Consider the following 23,495-nt stretch of genomic DNA (forward strand, 5'->3'; position numbering starts at 1 on the left):
TTAAAGTGCGGTCCATGACAGGATGTGCGGATTGTAGGGGCGGACTGCTCAGCTACGAAATAAAGGTCACCACCAAGAACGAGTGAGAGATAGAGAATGAGAATGAGAGATTGAGAAGGAGAGAAAAGCAAGTGAAGAAGGAATTCCCCCGCCTCCACTGCCCCAGCCAAGAAAGCAGAGAGAAAGACAGAGAGAGAGAAAGATAGAAAGACACAGAGAAAGAGTGAGAGGTAGTGTGTGTGTGTGTGTATACTTGTCTGGGCAAGCACTTCCAAATTAGTTAAAAAGATTTCTGCTATGCTATATTTTTGCATTGCTTCCTTCTGTTTTATTATATATTCACACACTGTGCTTAGATGTATAATTATATGTAATTTAGGCCATATTATGTAAGGCAGGCTTAGGCTATGCATTATATATTCATGTGTAATCATTTTGTAATGAAATAGTAATACCCATTACTTCTTCAGTTGGATGCTATATCATATAATCATTCATGTATCACCAAGGATGCAAAATAAATGGTTTTATAGAATGTATTTGCATTCCTTTTGAAAAACTGGGCCCAGTTTGGCATTGACATCCACTTCACACCACTGCTACCTTGTCCAGTGAATGGGCTTTGTGTAATGTCACAATGCGTTAGCCACATGAGTTACCCAGCCGTCGTTCTGCTCTGCTCTGTTTCAGGGTCTGGAATAAGGTGGAAAGAGCTGGAGTAACAGAAAGAAGAAAGAGGCGGGATGAGAAAGAGAGGACCTGGAAGAGCAGTGACATAGACGGAGTGAGAGACTGGGAGGATCTGGACTCTCCAGGACTGTAAATAGTTAAGAAAAAAACCAATGCAAAGATGAAGCCGATAAAAAAGCAAGGAAGGCGCTCGCCCCCGTCGACCCGAGCCAAAGGGGGGAAGAGACGGGGGGTGGGGGACAGTGGATCTCCAGACGGGGAGAAACGAGACTCGGATGAGAACAGGGACTGCTCCCCCAGAAGTCAGTCCTCACCGCAGACTTCATCACGCTCTGAATCCTCTCCAGAGGAGTCGATGACACTCATGGTGAAGGAAACGCCGGAGAAGGATGGCCAGAGACAGGGGCCCCGGCTCGCAGAGGCCTTAATGGCAGAGTCCCCCCCCGGGAAGTCGGAGGACTCCCGACCAGGGAGCGTCAAGTCATTAGGCGCCCACAGCACAGACAGCAGCAGCAGCGTGGCCAGCACCGCCAACAGCCCCAACCCCTCGTCCAACCGCAAGACGGCAACCTTCAAGGCCCGTGTCCCAAAGAAAAAGTACACCTCTGAGCACTGTGCCGCAGCTGCCGCTGCCGCTGCCGCCAATGCCGCCGCCAACGCCGCCGCCAACAGCGCCAACCACTCTAACCACGGCAACCCTGGCACGCCTCCACTGAATAGCAGTAGTGTTCATGGTGGCGTCAACATTCAGCTGTCGGGGTCCTCGTTGGGGCCTGGGTCGACAGCGAGTGAAGGCGGCTCACTCACGGACATCAACGGTCAGATCAGGAGAACGGCGGAGGACAACAATATGACCAGAGCTCTGCCTCGGGACAGGGAGAGCACGGCCCTTGCCGGAGGGGACAGAGACAGGAGAGGTCCAGAGGGAGGCCGAGAGATTTCCCCCAGCCCCGTCCGCTGCTCCTCCACAGACACTGCGAGTGAACACGATCTGGAAGTGAGTGAGCCGCGCCTCCCTGAGTCCCGTCACGGGGACTCCCGCCACTCCGACTCCGGCGAGGAGGCGCACGCCTTGGGCTCTGCGCCGCACAGCAGCCCGCGCATCCTCACCCAGCAGAGTCTACCCGACACGCTGGCTGACGCCCTGGCCAAGGGCCTAAAGAACCAGCGGGTCCTGGCCCGGCAGGCCAGGAGGAGGAGTGGCGGCGAAGTGGGAGAGGAGAACGGAGGAAGCGGCGGGGGGAGGGACAACATGGACTCTGTGTTCCGGGCGGGCGTGGTGAGGAGGGTTAGCGGTGAGCACGGCAGCCTGGAAGTGCAGCTCAATGGTGAGAAGGAGCTGTACCGCTACCCATTTCGTGAGGGCGCCCAGGGTCCGGTGGACATAATCATGGATGCCCCGCCACCCGGTTCGAAGCCCGTGGCCATTGGCACTCCCGTGTGCGTACCATTCGGGGGCAATGAGGGCGTCGATAGCACAGAGGCACAGCGCCAGTGGTACAGAGAAGGCCTGGTCACTCAGGTGGACTCTCATCCAGCCGTGTCCAACCCTTACAGGGTGCTGTTGGAGGATAGAGCTCCCCTGATGGACGAGGAGGGGGAAGGCAGGGCGGGCAACCCGACAGCCGTCTGGGTGTCCCGTCAGAGCCTCCGCCTGTTGGTGCCCCCTTGGGACCTGGACCTAGGACCCCCTGGAGGGGGCAGAGAGGAGAGCGAGGCCGCGGGGAGGGAGGAGATGGAGGTGGATCAGGAGCTGTGTCGACTCAACCATGGTCTGGGGCTCGGCACGCCGGCCGCCGGGTCCACGATCGGAATGCCCGTATACCCCGGCACTGCCCCGGCCTCCTCGTCCTCCTCCACCGTCAGCTCCCCTGTCACCCCTGGGTCTGTGCTCAGCCTGGGGCCTGGGAGAGACTGGGAGAGGGATAAGGACCTGGTGGAAAGAGAGAGAGAGATCCAGAGGAAACAAGAGAGGGAGAACCGTGAGCGTGCCAAGCAGCACCATCCATTTATGCCCCTGACCCCCGAGGAGGACATGGAGGTGTCCCACTTTAGCATGGTGCCCATGGGGGCAGTGACGGCGGGGGGCACCAAGAACCTGGCCGTATCCCAGCACAGGCACATCCTCTCCAAGCCACCCCCAGGATACATCAACTCCCACCTGTCTGTGGTCCGGGCCATGGGAGGTCCCCCTCTAGCGGGACCCCACCTGACCCTTAACCCACACCCCCCTCCGTCTCCCACAGTGCTGCTAGGCCTGGATCCCGGAGCTATGTCAGTGGGGACGGCTGTCATTGCCACGCCTCAGCTCCCTCCCCTGCCCCCCATGTCGTCCTCGTCCTCCCGTAGCTCCCTGGATAAGCCGGCCTCGTCAAGCTCCAGCGGCACGCCCAGTGGGGGCGGGGGCTCTGCGCCATCGTCGCGCTCCCGCACCCCGCTCACGGCGGCCCAGCAGAAATACAAGAAGGGCGACGTGGTGTGTACCCCCACGGGCATTCGGAAGAAGTTCAACGGCAAGCAGTGGAGACGGCTGTGCTCCCGAGAAGGTTGCTCCAAGGAGTCCCAGCGGAGAGGCTACTGCTCGCGTCATCTCTCCATGAGAACCAAAGAGATGGAGGCCAGCGGAGGGGCTAGAGACCGCGGGGGTGCAAGCAGCACGGGAACCCTGACCCCATCGGACCTGAGACTGGGCGGCGGCCGGACCAGTTCGGAGTTCGACTGGGATGATACGTCTCGAGACAGCAGCGAAGCGAGCAGCAGGGGAGGCGATTCCCGCCCACGCCTGGTCCTGCCCTCGCTCCTGCCCCAGGACCTTGCTCGCTTTGACTTTGACGAGTGCGAGGCGGCCACCATGCTGGTGTCCCTCGGCAGTTCCCGCTCCGGCACTCCCTCCTACTCGCCCATTTCCAACCAGTCTCCCTTCTCGCCCACGCCGTCACCCTCGCCTTCGCCACTGTTCTTCCGCCCGGCCACCTTCAGCCCCATCACGGCCCCACCCTCGCTCCCATCACGCCGCCACCGCCACCTGAGCGGCACCAAGATGGTCGCAATGGGCTCAGAGCGGGAGCGGGAGCGCCACCTGTCAGGCATCGTGCCCACGTTCCAGACCAACCTCACCTTCACCGTACCCATGAGCCCGAGCAAGAGGAAACTGGAAGCCCCTCCTCCTCCGCTGCCCCACTCTGCCCAGGATTATGCCAAGCCCGACCAGCAGCTAGGGGAGGCTGTAGGCCTTAGCCCGGGCGGCTTCAGGGTGCTCTCCCCTCAGAGCCAGCCAAACACCCCCTCCTCCCTGTCCTTCCCCAGGCCCCGGAGTACCACCAGCCGCCCCCCGTCCTCTGCCACCTCCACTCCCCCGCCCATGCTGGTGTCACCCACCCCTCCTTCGCCCCTGCCCCAGGATCCCAGCCCCCGTCGAATCGTTCCCCTGCGAGACTCCCCTGTCATCGTGCGGAATCCCGACGTCCCCCTGGCAAAGTTCACAGAGGGACCTCTGGGAAGGAGGGGAGTGGGGGGGCGCAGAGAGCATAGCCAGCCACAGCACCTTGCCACCGGCCTGCAAGCACCCGTGCCCATCAATGGCGCCACCACCAACGGGGCGGTCCTGTTGCGAAACCCGGCCTCCACCCTGGTCCTTGTAACCTCCTCCCAGTCCTTGACCCCAGCTGTCGCTGGACGCCCCGCTCAATCCAGCCCCGCCCCTAGTAGTGGCCCCTCCTCCATATCTTCTACTGGCTCCGCCCTCTCCAGCTCTGGATCAGACGGTAGGGAGCGGGAGAGGAAGCCCGGGGGGCATCAGGAGGCCATTGGAGGGGCTTTGCCCCAGCCGGTAGCCTGCCACCCCTCACCCACCGCCCTGCTTCCCCTTATTCTACCAGCAGACTCCCCTCACCCTGTACCCCGCAAGGACATCATCATGGGCCGACCCGGGACAGGTAAAACTAGTCATTACTGGCATAGATGTGGGTCATTACTGTTTAGAAAGTCACAGCACTTTTTACTGCTGTAATTATGTTAGAAACTGTTTCATATGTGCAAAATGGCATCTCGGGGGTTTGTGATGTATTGCTAATATACCACTGCTAAGTGTCCAGGGACTCCGTACTTCATCATGCTTAAGAACAGCTGTTAGCTGGGGTATATTGGCCATGACTTATTGCTTACATATAGTATATCCTCTACATCATTTAAGGAGCAGATTTCTTACATGGCCTGAAATTGACAATGCCTTTTGATCTATAAATAAAATATAATTTGTAAAAAAAAACTTGGACAAAGTAAAATAGTACAACATTAATACAGTAAGAGTGGACTTAAGAGAGTTCAAGTAAATGTTGACCTCTGAATGGAATTAATTATATAAATATGCAGGGCTCTACAGTGTGAACATTTATTTGCGTGACCTTATAAAGTTGCAAATCTACCCAATAAACTAACTGGGCTGGTGTTTCATTTTACCCTGCAAGTATCATACACTGCAGGTGTCCAGCTACTGTCTAATCAAAGTAAAACCTACCAATATACAGTGGGGCAAAAAAGTATTTAGTCAGCCACCAATTGTGCAAGTTCTCCCACTTAAAAAGATGATAGAGGCCTGTAATTCTCATCATACAAAATTAGGAAAAGAAATCCTGAAAATCACATTGTAGGATTTTTTATGAATTTATTGGTAAATTATGGTGGAAAATAAGTATTTGGTCAGTAACAAAAGTTAATCTCAATACCTTGTTATATACCCTTTTTTGGCAATGACAGAGGTCAAATGTTTTCTGTAAGTTTTCACAAGGTTTTCACACACTTGCTGGTATTTTGGCCCATTCCTCCATGCAGATCTCCTCTAGATCAGTGATGTTTTGGGGCTGTCGCTGGGCAACAGACTTTCAACTCCCTCCAAAGATTTTCTATGGGGTTGAGATCTGGTGACTGGCTAGGCCACTACAGGACCTTGAAATGCTTTTAACGAAGCCACTCCTTCGTTGCCCGGGCGGTGTGTTTGGGATCATTGTCATGCTGAAAGACCCAGCCACGTTTCATCTTCAATACCCTTGCTGATGGAAGGAGGTTTTCACTCAAAATCTCACGATACATGGCCCCATTAATTCTTTCCTTTACACGGATCAGTCGTCCTGGTCCCTTTGCAGAAAAACAGCCCCAAAGCATGATGTTTCCACCCCATGCTTCACAGTAGGTATGGTGTTCTTTGGATGCAACTCAGCATTCTTTCTCCCCCAAACACGACAAGTTGAGTTTTTACCAAAAAGTTCTATTTTGGTTTCATCTGACCATATGACATTCTCCCAATCCTCTTCTGGACCATCCAAATGCTCTCTAGCAAATCTCAGACGGGCCTGGACATGTATTGGTTTAAGCAGGGGGACACGTCTGCCACTGCAGGATTTGAGTCCCTGGCGGCGTAGTATGTTACTGATGGTAGCCTTTGTTACTTTGGTCCCAGCTCTCTGCAGGTCATTCACTAGGTCCCCCCGTGTGGTTCTGGGATTTTTTTGTGATCATTTTGACCCCACGGGTGAGATCTTTTGTGGAACCCCGGATCTAGGGAGATTATCAGTGGTCTTGTATGTCTTCCATTTTCTTATAATTGCTCCCACAGTTGATTTCTTCACACCAAGCTGCTTACCTATTACAGATTCAGTCGTCCCAGCCTGGTGCAGGTCTACAATTTTGTTTCTGGTGTCCTTTGACAGCCCTTTGGTCATGGCCAGAGTGGAGTTTGGAGTGTGACTGGTTGTGGTTGTGGACAGGTGTCTTTTACACTGATAACAAGTTCAAATAGGTGGCATTAATACAGGTAACGAGAGGAGGACAGAGGAGCCTCTTAAAGAAGAAGTTAGAGGTCTGTGAGAGCCAGAAACCTTGCTTGTTTGTAGGTGACCAAATATTTATTTTACTGAGGAATTTACCAGTGAATTCATAAAAAATCCTACAATGTGATTTTCTGGATTTTGTTTCTCATTTTGTCTCTCATAGTTGAAGTGTACCTATGATGAAAATTACTGGCCTCTCTCATCTTTTTAAGTGGGAGAACTTGCATAACTGGTGGCTGACTAAATACTTTTTTGCCCCACTGTATGTGGCAAATTATTTTCGGCATGTTGCGAATGCTTCTCCTGTCTATTGTTTTATTATCAAATAATCAGAGCTACCAGGCTTACCTGTGCACAATCCATACATTTTACCTCAGTAGAGCAGTTATACAGTAGAGTTGTACAACATTTAGATCTATTTGTTATTTGTATAAAATAGCAACAGCAGTTGGCTACATTTGTGATGACACACTTGTCTTTAGCTAGAAGCAATAGACAATTACAGTCCTTGAAAAAATATGTATGTTTTTCCAGACCTAAATTATTTTATTCTGATGTTATTGAATCATTACAAGTGTCTCCCATTTCATTTAAATATAACAGATTTTATGGACACCTCTTAAACAAAGTTGATTTATTCTTATTTCACAGGGTATATTGACAGAAAAGTTATTGAAGTACTTTGTCTGGTACAATAAAGACCTACTGTAGGGGACAGTTGGTGAGGAGATAAGAATGTGTGATATTCTAAGCCAAAAAAAGAGAGCGTACCCTCATTTCTGAAAAGGTTTGAGATTCCGCATGCGATAGATATTAATGTACAGTATGTTTTTAGCTCTCTGTTAAAATGTGTTACAATTCTCCTCCAAACAAAATGACTCCATATAGCCCTGATCTAGTATGACTAAGAACCACAATATGTGTACAAACATGTTTCTATAAATTACTGTATTATGATCAGTAATATACCATATAAACTAAATACAGTAAATCAACATCAATTACACTGCATTCTGTGGAGATGTTCTTTTATATGTATATACTTTTGACATTACTATAAAGTATAATGTAAAACACAATAACAGTTCACATACTGTATGTGTAAATATTCATGGAAGAATGCCACAAAATGCCTACTGGCTATAAAATCTAAGTACGTCCTTTGAGCAAACATGGACTTTTAAATTAGACGTAATATACCATTCCTACTTAAATGATACCTGCGTGGTTTTTATAATTGCATTGCTGTGTTTGGTTCCATGGGATTTTACAATATAAAATAAATGTACAATCAGAAAAGCACATAATAAAATGTCATTGTTAAATGTCAACCAACCACATATGTGATCCAGTACATGTAAAAAGCAGGCCCTAATGGAAATTAGACAGCAACGCTCCCCCTCCCCACCCCACCATTCACTATTGTTTTCCATGACAGACAACATGACAGTAACTGTGTTTGTACCATGCGATGCATTACAGTACTCGTAAGGGTACAGTCAGTGGATGACAGTAACGGCAATGGTGTTTTTTGAAACGTTCACTTACTGGCAGACACTTATTTGTAACAGATGTATTTTTCCAACCCATTTTCCACTGCACAATGTAGAATGATGGAATTATTTTGAGGGTATACAAATGTACACGGGTAGCCAACAATAGCACCATTTCAAGTGAGTGTTTGATAGTCAGATGAAAAGACCATGTCTGGTCATGTTTATCCCACAATACAAGGTAATTCATGAGAATTAGGCATTATAAATACATCATACATAGGCCTGTATTCCCATTTCATTTAGGAACTTATGTATGTCTATCATAACTTGATTCTAGTTGTATTATTATACCAATAACATGTTTTTATATATGAGCAACATGATATGGTCTCATATTGGTAACCTGTGCCTGTAGGTTACTTTACAATGACAACTCATAGGTTTTCAAAAAATAATTCACGTTCCATAATTTATTAATTTTGTGCTACACCAAAACACATTTAAAAAAAATCTCATTACAATCTTTTGGTAAGATCTATAAAACATTTTGTGTAACAAATAATTACCAATCATATTATTATCAATCATTAGTATTTTCAAAATACAGAACAATAGCCGTTATTATGCTAAATATTATATGTAGTATTAATATTAATTATATTATTTAGTATAAGTATTATATTTGTATAAAAGTAACTGTAATATGTTTTCCATTGACTAAAGTAAATTATTTATTATTTGTTTAAATTAGTAAGAAAAATATGACTGGAGTATAAATAGTCTACTAAATGAGTTGATTATGAGTAGTCTGGTGGTTGTTAAATGTCTGTATTACCAAATGTCTGTATTAACAGAGATGGACAATGGAGTGTGGTGAAATGGTATAACATGGCTGCTAGAATGCAGTGTCAGACATACTGTAACGTAGTACGCAGACATATATAATGTTTGTGATTCAGTCAGTCTGGAATGTCTTTCAGTGTGTGTGAGGGTGTGCCTGTCTATGTGTGTGCGAGTGCTTGTGTGTGTGTTGTTGTGCGTGTGTGTGTGGCAGGGTCAACGAGTGTGTGATAAGGGGTGTTGGTCTGTGTGCTAAAGTTTCAGTGAAACTTTTAAAGGGACATGTCTAGACATGCAACTCTATTGAAAGTGGACAGATGCATACACACACACACACACATACACACACACTGCTCATTATAGCAGACAATACACAACCTCAGGCAGAGCACCAAGGGCAAGACCAGTGGGTATTTTTTTTTTTTACAGAACAGAAAAGAGTTATCGTATTGCAGTGTTGTCATGGATACATTGTGTCTCGAAAGAATTAGTTCAGTTATGTGGAGAGTTTGAGCTGCTGATTGGATCGTGCTTCTCTTAGCTTTTCGATCAGTTATTCTCTTTGGGGCATTTCCTGAGTTTTAAATGGGCTGTATTGGAGAGCATTATGTATAAAATTAGTGTGTGTGTGTGGGGGGGGGGGTGTTCAGGGGGATTCACCCGTATAGCTTAACCCCTAACTTCTTTCCATGTTATAAAAGTCTATATACACCAGTCATGTTGACTGTATTGTTTTCAACGCTTCACACCCCACATTAATAATCAGACCCAGTTCAAAGCCATGCTCGTCCAGACCTGCAATCTCAACGTGTCTGTGTGTCTGTGTGAAATAACACGCTCTCCCATCATCACCTGACTTTCCCTCATGTCATGAGATTATCCAGGGAAGGGTCGCAGCAGTTCACTTTACTCGTGCAAGGAAACCGTCTTTCTCCTTTAACACAAATCATTTGCCTTGCTCATGCAGAGCCTCTCACCTGACCAACATCAAGGCTCCCTCGAAAATGAGGAGTCAGTCTCACTGTGATTCAAACGTCTTGAGAGGCTGCAAAGTTTAAGTAATATAGTTTGTATAGTTTAAGTAATTACGACCAACTAGGTTGTAACTTTAAAAGCGAACTCGTTATCAAGTAGCTAAATATTGGATTAGAAATAATTTTTTAACATATGCTAACCAAAACGATTAGTTCGAATTCTTCCTTTATACATTTGTGTTGGTTTTCACTATGTCTGTTCACCAGCGTGTTTTCTAAAATGGTGGGTCAATTCCCAGTAGGGCCGAGAGCGAGGGTCCTGTCGAAGGACTGGGCTCAGGCAGGAAATGTGTTGTTTTTCTCGAAGGTCACAAGGGAGTTTGTATGGCGGAGAATTCAGTATGGTCAGAGCACAAAGATGTTTGGGAACTATTGCAGTTAACCCTAATTATTTGAGAGTTTTTTTTCTGACCAACTATTCATAATATTTTCCTTGCCCCTTTCATTCTTCCTCCCACAGTATGGACCAATGTGGAGCCCCGGTCAGTGCCAGTGTTTCCTTGGCATTCATTGGTCCCTTTCCTGGAGCCCAGCCAATCGAGTACCGTTGCCCAGCCCGGTGATGGCCAACAGCTTGTCAATCAGAGCAAAGGTGAGGATTTGTTTAAACACATTTCTGGTGTGTTACAATACATGGGCTTATTCTAGCCTGGTTACATATGCAAATAATGTGATTTACTTACATATTTCGTGAACATATTTATTGGAAATGTGTACACTGCACCGTATTGCATTTTAAATTATTTGCACAAACACTTATTAAATATCCTTTGTATTACAAATAATAATTTTGTTTACAGTTGCATTACACAGTAATTATCGAAACACCCCATCTGTGAAAAATGTCCACATCATCTACTAATTACATTGCCATAGGAGACCTTGCCCTTGCTATAAAAAAAATACTTACAAATAATTACAAAGACTAAGTAGGGGATTCCTTTTTTCACATATAAGATGACACACACTAAGGTAAACATATAGTAAAGACATCAAAAAAGTGTAGATACCATAAAACAAAAAAACACAAAATGTTCTTCCACACACCCCCGCAATTTCCCAAATACGCACCAACCCCCATTGGGCCATTATTATGAGTCATTTCTCATGAAGGATGCTATCATACTATTTGTCTCGAGAGGGGGGGGAAATGTTTGCCATATTAGCTAACCCTGAATACACGTTAGCGGTACAGTTCAGTTGGCCTGCGGTGTGGGATCAACTCTTCACATCGGCCATTTGCACTTTTTTTTTCTTGTGCAGACCAAAAGCAGTAAGGTTAGCTAGTGTGACATCAGTTATCATGTTAATCAGTGTGAAACCCAGATTATTTAACATTACATGCTAGTTGTCCCTCAGCCCACTGAAGTGAGCCTGACTTCTTTTATCATTTTCTCTGTGCACGGCTGTTATTGACAGCAAACTAGCAGTGGCTATCGTTATAAGCTGTATCTCTCGTTCATGGGATACTCCACCCTGTTAGAGGAAACACAGGAGTTTGTAGGAGTTGACTCGGCCAGACAATGAACGTCAGCACAATTAAAGCTAGATTTCCAAACTCATTGTTTTGTAACGCGACACTTGTGTATGCCAGTGTGACAGTCTCTGCTATTTACTACTGAAAGCAAAAGCAACAAAACAACCGGATTAAACGGGTGAAGTATTTAATCACATTGATTGAAATTCCTCAATTTAACCACATTAACCGACTGTTAAAAAGATAGTCAACCAGGGGCTGTGCGTCTTACTGAAAACTGTGCATGCCCTGAAGATGATTGCATTGGCAGGTGGTCAAGTAAAAATAACGAGGCCGTTATTGGGGATTAAACCTTGATTCACAAACCCTCTCCCTTGTCTCAGAGCCTCGCTGTGGGGTGGCCCTGGTGAGTGACGGACGGACGGGCCCAGCAGACGCCGAGCGCTGGTCTCCATCCCGGCCACCCTCCTCCTCCATCGAAAACAACCCCCCGGCAGGAAGAGGCGGAGCGGACAGTGAGACGGAGAGCGATGCAGACGACCCGTACGTTTCCTGTTGGTTTGTTGGTTGCTTGAACGTCTGCCACCTGTTTTGCAGGTGACACTACGAGTTGGATGTTAAAGGAAAGAATGCTGACTGGTATATCTGAAAGCAAGCCAAAGGTTTTCTCTGATGGTGCTTTACAAAGGCGTGAATTGTAGTTGAATACAGGAAAGAGTGCTTTTCATTCAATTGCCTGTAACATTATTGATTGTTGTAACAAATTTATTGGAGGTTGGAGACCTACACAGGTTTTTGTTTTTGTTGAATTTACCAGTAGCACAAAATAAGCTTAGAATTCAAGTAATTCAAGGATGTAAGCGTTTTGCTCTCCCTCAACCTTTCCTTGTCCGGATGGGATTCTAAGGTCATGTTCTTCTGAAGAAAAAGCCATTAGCACAGAATTATTGAAGACAGGAAAACCTTCCCGTTTTAGCTGGGCCACATTAGTACGTTTCTTTCCCTTCACATTTCATTTGTTGCAGGTTCTTTCCGGGTGTTGCGAATGATCCTGCCCCATCCACGGGTCCTATCAAAAGGCGAACTCAGTCCCTCAGCGCCCTTCCCAAAGACGGAGAGAGGAAGGTGAGTTCTCCGCTTGTCTGCCTCGTGTCTCTATGAACCCAAAGCCGTTCAATAAAGGCACAGGTTTCCTTCATCTACAATCAGACGAGCCTACATCCAATTCTAACCATTCAGGGAGAGTAAAAACACGGCTGAAATCTATTACTGTGGTCTCAGCGCCTCTCTCACAGCCTCTCTCAGCGCCTCTCTCACAGGCTCTCTCACCGCCTCTCTCAGCGCCTCTCTCACTGCCTCTCTCACTGCCTCTCTCACTGCCTTGCCTCTGCAGAGGGAGAAGGATCACATCCGGCGTCCCATGAACGCGTTCATGATCTTCAGCAAGCGTCACCGGGCGCTGGTGCACCAGAGGCACCCCAACCAGGACAACCGCACGGTCAGCAAGATCCTGGGGGAGTGGTGGTATGCCCTTGGCTCCACTGAGAAGAAGAAGTACCATGACCTGGCCTTCCAGGTAAACACCCCGACACCGCCCACACAGATCAGTGACCAGAGAATATTCCCGTTTCTCTACATCCGTCCCTCTGTCCTTCTCAATGTTACGACTCCTCATCCATTGCTCTCAATTCGATTCAATGAACGCTTTATATGCACTAATGTTGTCGTTTTTTTACAATGTCGCTAATGCAATTCATACAGCTCTGCATAAAAAGCTATTCAATACAAAAACAACTATTGGCTCTGTTGTATAATGACAGGTCAGGACATAATCAGACACAGGATCTACTGTCTCTATGTTTTCTCCACAAAAAAAATGCTGATTTTCTCCTCAACAAGCAGTACAAGATATCCTGCAATTCTTGCTTCAAGTTTCAGAAGATACTAATCTGTCAACGGCCCTCCCTCCCTCCTTCACACCTCACTGTCTCCTTCTGCCCCCTCTCTCTGTCTCTCCCTCTGCCAGGTGAAGGAGGCCCACTTCAGGGCCCATCCCGACTGGAAGTGGTGCAACAAGGATCGGAGGAAGTCTCTCTCAGAGGGCCGAGGGACCCCGGGGTCCAAAGAGGCGCGGGAGAGGAGCGTGTCTGAGAGCACAGGTGCTTCACATGTCGTGTCTTGAAGTTTTCTGCCTATAAGTTTATTTCTTGGTTTCCTGGATACCAGACAAAACAGCAAGCCCTATGAGACTATGAGAACACCACCAAACATGCTTTTTAGTCCAGGTGTATGCTTAGGTTGCAGCCCTTTATGTTTTTACCTTGTTTGTGATTTCTTTCTATCTGCCACCCAACGACAGAGCCCGAGTCATTGTCTCAAGGCATGGACGTGAAGGGGGCAGAAGGCTCTGTCTGGGCGGGGGGCTCTGAGCGTGGCGTGGGGGCCTACAGTGGTCAGCTGCTCCGGCCCCGGGCCTTCTCCCAGAGTGCGGTTCACAGCCTGGAGAGGAGAGAGCGGGCCAGGGACCTGGAGAAGGTACAGAACCCTGATACAGTATGGCTATGTTTACACTGGCAGTTCCACTCTGATCTTCGGCCCAGTTGGTAAAAACACAGGTCGGATTCGTCAAAAGACAGATTTGGGCTGCCTGTATAAGCGCAGCCTTTGTAGCATAGGCGCCGATTTATGTTTTCCTCCGTGGGTGCTCATAGGCGCACGCCATTTACATATATATATATATATATATATATATATATATATACACACCTATATATACCTATATATACACACCTATATATACCTATATATACACCTATATATACATATATAAACGCACTACGCAGACCTATTATTAATAAAGCCGTAAAGTAGATCTTTCAAAATTGACCACTTATCACAAATACAGGATTGGAGATGAAAAGTTTAACTGACACGTAGGCCTAAACGCGATCAGTTCGTGGGAAATTAATGTTTTGCGCTATTATCTAAATATCGATTAAAAAAAATGACACATATAGTTTCTGGGAGTTTCTCCCTAATTTCTGCTACAAGTTTTTGATAGTGGCATTTTTTCATCTGAGAAACGCTGTGATTGGTGGATAGGGAGCACCCGGAGCAGGCGACTGGTTATGTCGCTGTCACTAACATCGACATAACCAATCACAGTGTGACAGACGCTTTACATATCACCAACGGCAAGTTTAATTTTAAATGAATGTAGCCTACTGGCGGTCTGGCACACGTGGGTGCTCGTGCTCGGTATTTTCGTGGGTGCTCGCTATTTTTCGTGGGTGCTCGCTATTTTCCGTGGGTGCTCCGGGGCTCGAGCACCCACGGAAAGTATCGGCGCCTATGCTTTGTAGTATCACTTCTTGGTTCTTTTTGTTGTGCTGTTTTTACTAGGCTCATCCTTCTGTTTTAAATATCCATCAGTTTGGTAATAGTTACTCTGCAAAAGATTGCATTATATTTCAAAGCACTAAAAAAAAATCTATCCCAACTAGCGCAACATATTGTGCTGGTAGGGATAGCCAGGGGGGATCTTAAGTATTTTTGGCACTAGCCAGCTGGGCTAGTAGGCCAAAATTTCCACTAGCCCGGGTAAAATATTACTAGCCCTGTTTGTAACTCTATTTACAGAGTAACGAACAAGGCTAGTAGTTTGTAAATTAATTTCTCTATGTATTTTATATGTATTCCTGTTAAATTAGTCTGTGCACAATATTATATAACCACTTAGAATAAGAGAACAGTTTTGTAACTGCAAGTCACCCAAAAATATTCAACCAAGTGCTATTATTGACGTGTTTCGTGGCTTGTGCAGAGACAAAAATATTGGAATACTATACAGTTGTGACTACTGTAACCAAGGGGTGGGGCTTAGCGAAGCGAGTGTGGCGGACTCATTATGAGCCTTATAATACAAGGGCTGATGACTCATTATCTAAGTCACCGCATTTAAAACTCCCTTGAATAAATGGACAAAGGTTCACGCCTGACGGACTAGTGGTTCTAAAATTAGACTCGCCCGAAATGTAAACTACTTGCCTGAGGCGAGCGGGCGAGCTTAATTTCTCGCCCTAGGGATTCATGCAATGGCGGCCATTTTGTGCCCAAACGTACACCCTTCATCACAGAGGAACTAACTAGTATCCCTGTATGTCTGTCTCAGTTGTGTCGAGATGGGGCAGGCTCGTTCCGGAGTCACCCCCCTACTCTCTCACTGGGTGACCACGGGGCGAGTGAGGATGTGACCAGCGACGAGGAGCGCATGGTCATCTGTGAGGAAGAAGGGGACGACGATGTCATGGGTGAGGTCATAGTCACATTTAGTGAGGCTACTCTTTCTCAAGCTGCTTCAGGCCAGTGGTTTTCTCCAGTGTGTCCATTTTTGACGACAAAAAAAAATCCTGTCACCTCAACAGTTTCTGTCCCCGTGCTGTGACCCTCAACAATCTGGCCATCTGTCCTATAGAGAGTAATCTGTAAATAAATCACCTGCACTGTACTAGATTCTAACTCTGTTTATCTCAAATTCTCAGTAAATTTAGATACACTATGTGTGTACTATGAGCTATTTTGTACTTGTGTATTCGGTACCTATAAGTTCAATATCACCCGGAGTACTGTTACCCGAAAACAAACCTGCACATCCAGGGTATGTCTAAATGTACCTCTGGTTTATTTTGCTCACGCATCTTCACTGTCCCGTCTTGTCTGACTGGGCCTGCTGGATCCTGTCTGTTTTCAGAGGACTCGTGCCCTGAGGGATCCATAGATCTGAAGTGTAAAGAGAGGGTGACTGACAGCGACGAGGATGAGCCGGACGGACAGGTACCTTGAACGTTCAAGCAGCTAGCAATTTGATTATGACGGGGGCCATGACATCTTAGGGGCAATGTGTACTTAGTGCAGTGGAGCGGCCAAATGGAATAGGATCGTCAAGAAGAATTGCAGCAGGCTTCTAATAGATATTGATAATACCTGGCTTCTGTCGTAAGATGGTGAGAGCCGTAGCAATCCACCCCTCCCCCCAGCCAGTCTAAATATGCAGGAGGATCCTTATTAAATCCTTTTCTTTGATCTCCCCCCTCCAGAGAGTCTTCCAGCCAGTGGCCCGCTCATCCCTCCCCTCCTCCACCTCCCACTCCGACTCCCCCTGCGACTCTGCTAAGGGGAACGGAGGAGGGGGCAGCGTCTCCGAGGGCTCAGAGAGGAAGAAGAGGCGGCCGATTGACGGGGGAGAGGAGACGGGGGGAGAGTCCGGTGGGGGGTTCGGTGGGGGGCAGGTTCCCTCCCACTCCATCCCTGGGTCGGCACCCGCTCTGGGTTACGGTCTCACCCAGGCGATGGGTGCGGCGGGGATGGCGCCCACCGTGGTGACCAACGTGGTTCGCCCCATCGCCAGCACGCCCATCCCCATCACCAGCAGGCCATTAGAAGGCTCCGTCGCCCTCGGCACCTTCCACGGGGAGAAAAGAGCCACACTTCTGATTGGAGGACCCGGAGCAGGAGGCATGCCTGTCACGGCCGGGGGTGGGTACTTGTCCTCGTCCTCCCCGCCGCAGGTCACCAGTCTAGTGCTGGGAGGAGCCAACCAGCCTATTCAGCTCATAGCCACGCCTCAGCCTCTCTCGAGTCCCGCCCACGGCACCCTGCCACTCCCCTTCCCACTGCTGCAGCCCCAGTTCCTCCCCACGGTCTCGCCCGCCCAGTCTGGCGGCGCCAAGCCTGCTCTCACCCAGGTGCAGTACCTCCTGCCCACCCTGTCGTCGGTCGGCGCCAACCCCAAGAGCCCGTCCCCCCAGCTAAACCAGCTGCCAACCGGCGTCCTCGCACCGCCCTCCACTCCGTCTGCCCATGTTTCACTGGCCAATGGAATAAATTCGGGGGCAAGAGGTGAGAGAGCGGAGAGATTGGCTGACAGGGATGAAACTGAGGGAGGTCCTTTGGAAAAAGGGGGGGCACTGTGGTACATAGAAGGGGGTATGTTTTACGACCATCCAGAATTCATAGGTCCTATTCGTATTCAATGGCCTAATTGTTATTTAATGAGAGGAAGTGAGTTGCTCCAATCATCAAGACCAGAATAAGCTGAACCTTCTAGACCATCCCTGCTTCTTAATGTGACCTGTCAGTGAGAATGTATCACCTTACAGTATCAACACAACTACTGCTCTTTCACTCTCACTCTGCCACTATCTCTCTCACTCTGCCTCTATCTCTCTCACTCTGTCTCTCTCTCTCTCTCACTCTGTCTCTATCTCTCTCACTCTGCCTCTATCACTCTCACTCTGTCTCTATCTCTCTCACTCTGCCTCTCTCTCTCTCACTCTGTCTCTCACTCTGTCTCTCTCTCACTCTGTCTCTATCTCTCTCTCACTCTGTCTCTATCTCTCTCACTCTGTCTCTATCTCTCTCACTCTGCCTCTATCACTCTGGCTCTATCTCTCTCACTCTGCCTCTATCTCTCTCACTCTGTCTCTATCTCTCTCACTCTGTCTCTATCTCTCTCACTCTGGCTCTATCTCTCTCACTCTGCCTCTATCTCTCTCACTCTGTCTCTATCTCTCTTACTCTGTCTCTATCCCTCTCACTCTGTCTCTATCCCTCTCACTCTGTCTATATATATTTTATCTCTCTTTTTTTCTCTGTTTTCCTCCACTCTTCCTCTGAGGACGTTTCCTTACTATGTTCCTGTGAGGATGAGTGTGTAGAACACATTTGACAGTCACACCCCCCCCAGACTTTATCACCTCATGCTTCACCTCCCCTGGAAACTGAGACTACCAATTGTTTTGTTGTGTAGAAACAGTTTACTCCATGCTGGCGCCCAACCAGTATTGTCATGCAGGAGTTCAACTGGCTGGCTGTCTACTTCCCATTTCGGCAGAACTGCATCGCTGTCAGGCCCGAAGGTCACTGTGCCGATTTTGTGAAACACCGATTTAACGCGACGTGTTTAGATAACATTCCGATCCCACTGACATATGCCCTTTAACGAAATAATGTTTATGTTTGAGGAATGACGAAGGGCCAGTTTGGTACGTGACATGGGGTACAGGGACAGAACAGACAGTTGCTCAGGCTACGTGCAGGCTGCTATGGCGCTCGGGGGAGGATATTTGGCCACGTTCCCCGATGACGCCATGATACAGCTGCCCAGTGGGTGTTCAACGGCTCTGTTCCCCAGTGGCAGTGATGTTAGCGAAATGTCACTGTGATATCCAGATGGTGACCAGTATCTTTACGGTTGTCCATATCAATACAAATTACTCTGAATTGCAAGTCCGTTTCTGTGTGTGTGAAGTCGATTTTCCACACCGCGCTGATAATTTGACCGTGCGGTGAAAAAAAGGTGAGGAGCCTCCAACTCTTCGTCCATCACACGATATCTCAGGCGCCACTGGCTCGATATGGATGACCTTTCCGTGCCAATCTGATCCGGCGTTTGCCAAGTGACACTGTTTGGCCCGGGGGGTGCAACATTGTAACTGCACCATTCACATGTTGACTGTTGTAAACTGTACAGTTACGGGGAGCCGTCATATTTATGTGCATACTATTCATTGAACCTCGCATCGGCACGCACTGCAAAATACGGACATCTGACAGTTGCCCTGTCTGTCGCACTTTGATTGATCCAGTTTGCATGGTTGGAGCACAGCTGTACCCATACTGAGAAACACTTCTCTCTTCTCCCCGTCGATCTCTGTCTCTCTCCCCCGTGTCTCTATGTCTACCTCTGTTTCCCTCTATCTGTTTCTTTCAACAGTCCAAACCCAGTCTCCAGTCTTGCAGAGCAAGATGTTGGTTCCCATGGCAACAGTGAGAACCGGCTCCACTCCTCCTCAGCCCGTCTCGCTGGTTGCTCCGCCCCTTCCTGTACAAAATGGCCCTCAGTTGGGGAACAAGGTAGCAGTTATTACAAACAAATATGAACAATAATTGTCAACGGTGTAATAAAACTGCAGCTCGTTGACCTCTTTCCCACTAAGGCTTGAACATGGCTCACACATGTAGGCATTTAAATAATGATAATGGTATAGACAAAACCTACAGGTCATATTCGTAAATTGTGTTTTTACTTCAGGAATACATCCTTGAATGTTGTCGGTGAAATCATTTTGTTCCTGGATGATCTGCGGGGTCACTGGCCTCCTGGGTTACCTGTTTCCTCTGTGTTGTCCTCTGTAGATCATCCAGATTGCCCCCATGCATCCTGGTAGTCCCTTCCCTGTATCTATGGCAACGGCCACTGTAATGACCCCGGGAATCACACCCCCTCAGAGTGTGTTGCTGACCTCGCCTCCAACAAGGTACTCAATTTTAACTCATTGCACTGTACATTCTGTATATTAAATGCTATCACTTGAACACGGCATGTTTTAAAATTGCGCTATACTGCATTACAAAATGCTAGGCTATGAAGCTAATCAGCTGGCCAATAAAGAAGGATGGGCTGACCAATCAATGGTCTACTTCCATGATTGTTTAAAATGACTTGTATTGACCACTTACACAGTCCCACACCATAATAGCTGACCTATTTTTCACCCTTCAATCTAGGATCACTTATGTCCAATCCAGCCCGAGAGTGGTCTCCACGGCAATGGCCCAGGCCCCTCCCCCTCCAGGTCCCACCTACCTGCCGGCGAGCCTGGGGTTCACTGCCGTCGCCCCGGCCAGCCAGGCCATTTTGCAGCCCCTGGTGGCGGGCCAACCCCCCCTGCTAGCCCCAGCCCTCTCCCCTGGTGCCCTGGGGGGCGGACATCAACTTCTCACCGCCGTCTACACGGCGCCCAGTGTCTCCCTGACAACGGGGGGGATTTCCATGGCCACCGTGCCTCCGAGTTTGTCTCAAGAGGTGTCCTGCCGGTCGTCCCCCTTGGGCGTCGGCCTCCAGGGTTCAAAGGACGTGACCCGGGCACACGACGAGGGGATGCCACGCCTCACCGCGGAGATGGAGCACAAGCGCCCGGCATCAGAGGGCCCGCCAGAGAGAAAGGCCAAGGCGCCGATAAAGAAGGAGAACATAAAGAAGGAGAAGATGGGCGAGGACGTTGAGGAGCCGATCAAACCTGGTGCTAACTCAACGGGAACCTGCATGCCAACAGGTTTGTCAGACACCTCCTCCCGTCCCCCATCTTGCACCCGTCCGTCTCCTCTTTCCCGCTCCTCGCTTTTGTTTTAAGGGCCTCTTTTGATGTGCTTCCACATTTAGTAGCATATATTATTACTGGGAGCCGTGAACTTCGATTGTGTCTTTACCAGCAGGGAGCGAAAAAGACGGCGGTCGAGCCACAAACCACGTGAAAGAAGAGAACATGGATGATGCCAGAGATTATATCAGGGACAAACAGATGAAGACGGAGAGGAGAACGCCCGAACCAGAGGGGTCCAGAGAGGCAGGGGACGGGCCCCATCAGAATCACGACACTGAGGTAAGGGACCCGGAGTGTTGACCCAGGATTGAAGCCCCATTGAAAACAATGGCTCCTGTAGACATTGCCAAAGCAATCCGAACTGGATTAACTGGATGCAAACTGCCATCCCGGCATAGATGGCCACCACAGTGCAAAATATAACACTGATACAAACAGTTTTCAAAAAGCAGAGCACAGAATTATCAAATGGTCTCTCTCTCTCTCTCCAGGCCGGAGCAAGGGAACCTTCCAACCCCCCAGCCACAGAACTGGACCCTCCCCTGCCCCCCCCACACACTGACAGGGACGCGGCCCACTCGGCCAAGAAGACCAAATTCCGCCCACCGCCACTGAAAAAGCCCTCAGACTCCATTGACAAGTGAGTGACGGGTGGAGGGGTTAACGGGAGGAAATAAAAACCCTGCACCATCAGATTTCCTGTCGGCGTGGTATCAGGCAAAATAGCATGATAGTAAACATGACGTAAACATACGAGTTGGGACCATGTTGAGAATCATTTGTAGCGTGTGAAGGGGCTGGTTGGAGCTTGGCGGTTACCACACCAGCGTCAAGGGTTTGGTCACAGCACAGGCCACATTAAAGCAAACTGTATTTCAACCACAGGGTGCTGTCAGGGTCCTATTTTGAGGAGCGCTTCGCTGAGCTGCCAGAGTTCAGGCCAGAGGAGGTGTTGCCCTCCCCCACACTCCAGAGTCTGGCCCCTTCCCCCCGAGCCATCCTGGGAAGCTACCGCAAGAAGAGGAGGAACTCCACAGGTGTGGAAGAGAGCTGGAGAGGAAGAAAAAGGGGAGAAAAGAAACACAGAAAGAAAGACAGAAAGAAAGACAGACAGAAAGACAGACAGAAACACAGACAGAAACACAGACAGAAAGTGAATGAGGGAGAGAGAGTTGTAGCTCAGGCTGAAGGGCTGTGTAGTCTGACTAACCTTATGTTGCCGAGGCAAAATCAAGGAGGATTTTTGTAAAACATTATAAGATCTCTGCAAAAAATTATTTTATGTTTGACATTAAAAGTTGAGATGTGTTAGGGTTCTTGCACAGCCACTAACATATATGTGAACAGATGTATTTCCATTATTAAGCCTAGAGGTACAGCATAATAGCATTCCACATTCTAGTGAATTCTGTGGTTGAAACACCTTCTTTTCATTCACCCCACCCATCCTTCCCTGTCCAATGTCTTCACCCACTCCACCACCTCCTCCCACTCATTCTTCCTCCCTTTAGACCGGGACTCATCTGCCGAGGACCCCATTTCTCCCAGGAGAAAGACACGCCGTCTCTCCAGCTGCAGTTCAGAGCCCAACACGCCCAAGAGTGCTGCCAAGTGTGAGGGGGAGATCTTCACCTTCGACAGAGCTGGTGAGTGCCGGGCTTTTCCCACCGTCTGTCCCATCAGAAATGGCTTGGTGCAGTGGCCTGAATTGCTATCTCGCGGTGCAGATGTATAATTGCGGACGGATGTTCGACGGGCTTGCCTTGTCTTAGTACTTCCTGGTTAAGTAAGCAGCACGTAAATGAGTGCAACATCATGGCGAGATGAGCGTCTTGATCTTCAAATCTCCCGAATTTGTCTCGGGAGTTCTAATGACCAGACACGGTGTTAATCGCAATTTGGACTTGGAAACAATTGGGCAGCATTTTATGATAGTACATGTGTCTTATGTTGTAAATGTCACACTACTCCACATATAGTGCACTACTATCAGCCCACTCTCTAGTTACTTGTCCCTTCCTCCTTAGATTCTATTCCTTCCTTCCTTTCACCCTCGTCAACATATGGTCTTTTCTCTGTTCCTCTCTTCTGCTGCTTAACTCATTCCCTCCTCAATTCTCTCATCCCCCGCCTCGCTTCTCTCCATGGCCATCTCTCTGTCACTCATCCCTCACTCTCTGTCGCTCATCCCTCACTCCCTGTCACTCATCCCTCTCTCCTGTCTACCTCTAGCTGAGTCTGAGGATGTCACGGGAGAGACGGAGAGAGTGCCCTCCTCTTCCCTGCGGAGGACTTTGGACCAGCGCAGGACTCTTGTCATGCAGCTCTTCCAGGAACACGGCTTCTTTCCTTCAGGTATCCACCCGGCACTGTCTGATTCTGTCGTTGGCAAGAGCAGGAGAATTGTTTACCCAGAATACTGGTTTGGTGGTTAAGTAAGATCCGACAAACATCTATATTCATCCATGTAGTCTCTGAAAGTTGACCCTAATTACTCCCTGGGTGCCCAGTCCTGGCACTGCCGACACATCTCTTCAAATTCGGGGTAGAGCTGGAAGTCCAATTTTGAACTTGGACCTTGTGTCAAGTTGACAAGTCGAAGCATTTATTTACTCATCCTTCAATACTGAATGCTCTGTGCTGTGGTCTAGTGTAGGGGTCTCCTCCGCTTCAGACTCTGGGCCGCACATATTTGAGCCTTGGCTCGGCTGACTGTCTGTGCCCCTTCCTGTCTGCCTACCTCAAGCCTCTCCCCTTCTGCTATCCTATAAAAAGAAAAAAATGGACCCCTGAATGGCACAGTGGTAAAAGCACTGCCTGATTGAATAAATTGTGCGATAAGAACTAGAATGGCATTGAAAGACACATATCTCGACATCAACTAAGCAGGGCCTTAGTTCGGAAATTGGACATCACTAAAGAAACGGGAGCAAAAGTCAAATAAATAACGAAAATAAAATACACTCCCC

General features: G+C 48.3%; 1 protein-coding gene across 3 annotated transcripts in view; it reads left to right on the top strand.

Annotated features, from left to right (window-relative positions):
* cica (capicua transcriptional repressor a) overlaps positions 1–23,495 on the top strand; it is a 29,412-nt gene that overhangs the window by 2,983 nt on the left and 2,934 nt on the right. The window contains exons 2-19 of one of the 3 annotated variants that reach the window (XM_010903261.5): positions 691–4,625; positions 10,346–10,477; positions 11,746–11,905; positions 12,388–12,487; positions 12,756–12,938; positions 13,389–13,521; positions 13,722–13,897; positions 15,534–15,672; positions 16,113–16,195; positions 16,459–17,260; positions 19,137–19,276; positions 19,559–19,680; positions 19,931–20,478; positions 20,636–20,805; positions 21,018–21,166; positions 21,412–21,563; positions 22,038–22,172; positions 22,759–22,881. In XM_010903261.5, the coding sequence (XP_010901563.4) occupies positions 851–4,625; positions 10,346–10,477; positions 11,746–11,905; positions 12,388–12,487; positions 12,756–12,938; positions 13,389–13,521; positions 13,722–13,897; positions 15,534–15,672; positions 16,113–16,195; positions 16,459–17,260; positions 19,137–19,276; positions 19,559–19,680; positions 19,931–20,478; positions 20,636–20,805; positions 21,018–21,166; positions 21,412–21,563; positions 22,038–22,172; positions 22,759–22,881 (7,222 nt within the window). In that variant the 5' untranslated portion in view covers positions 691–850. The remainder of the gene's footprint in view (positions 1–690; positions 4,626–10,345; positions 10,478–11,745; positions 11,906–12,387; positions 12,488–12,755; positions 12,939–13,388; positions 13,522–13,721; positions 13,898–15,533; positions 15,673–16,112; positions 16,196–16,458; positions 17,261–19,136; positions 19,277–19,558; positions 19,681–19,930; positions 20,479–20,635; positions 20,806–21,017; positions 21,167–21,411; positions 21,564–22,037; positions 22,173–22,758; positions 22,882–23,495) is intronic. The other 2 variants (XM_010903262.5, XM_010903263.5) reach the window with 2 other exon arrangements.

Source organism: Esox lucius, chromosome 10 (assembly GCF_011004845.1).
Source record: "Esox lucius isolate fEsoLuc1 chromosome 10, fEsoLuc1.pri, whole genome shotgun sequence".
Classification (NCBI taxonomy): Eukaryota; Metazoa; Chordata; class Actinopteri; order Esociformes; family Esocidae; genus Esox; species Esox lucius.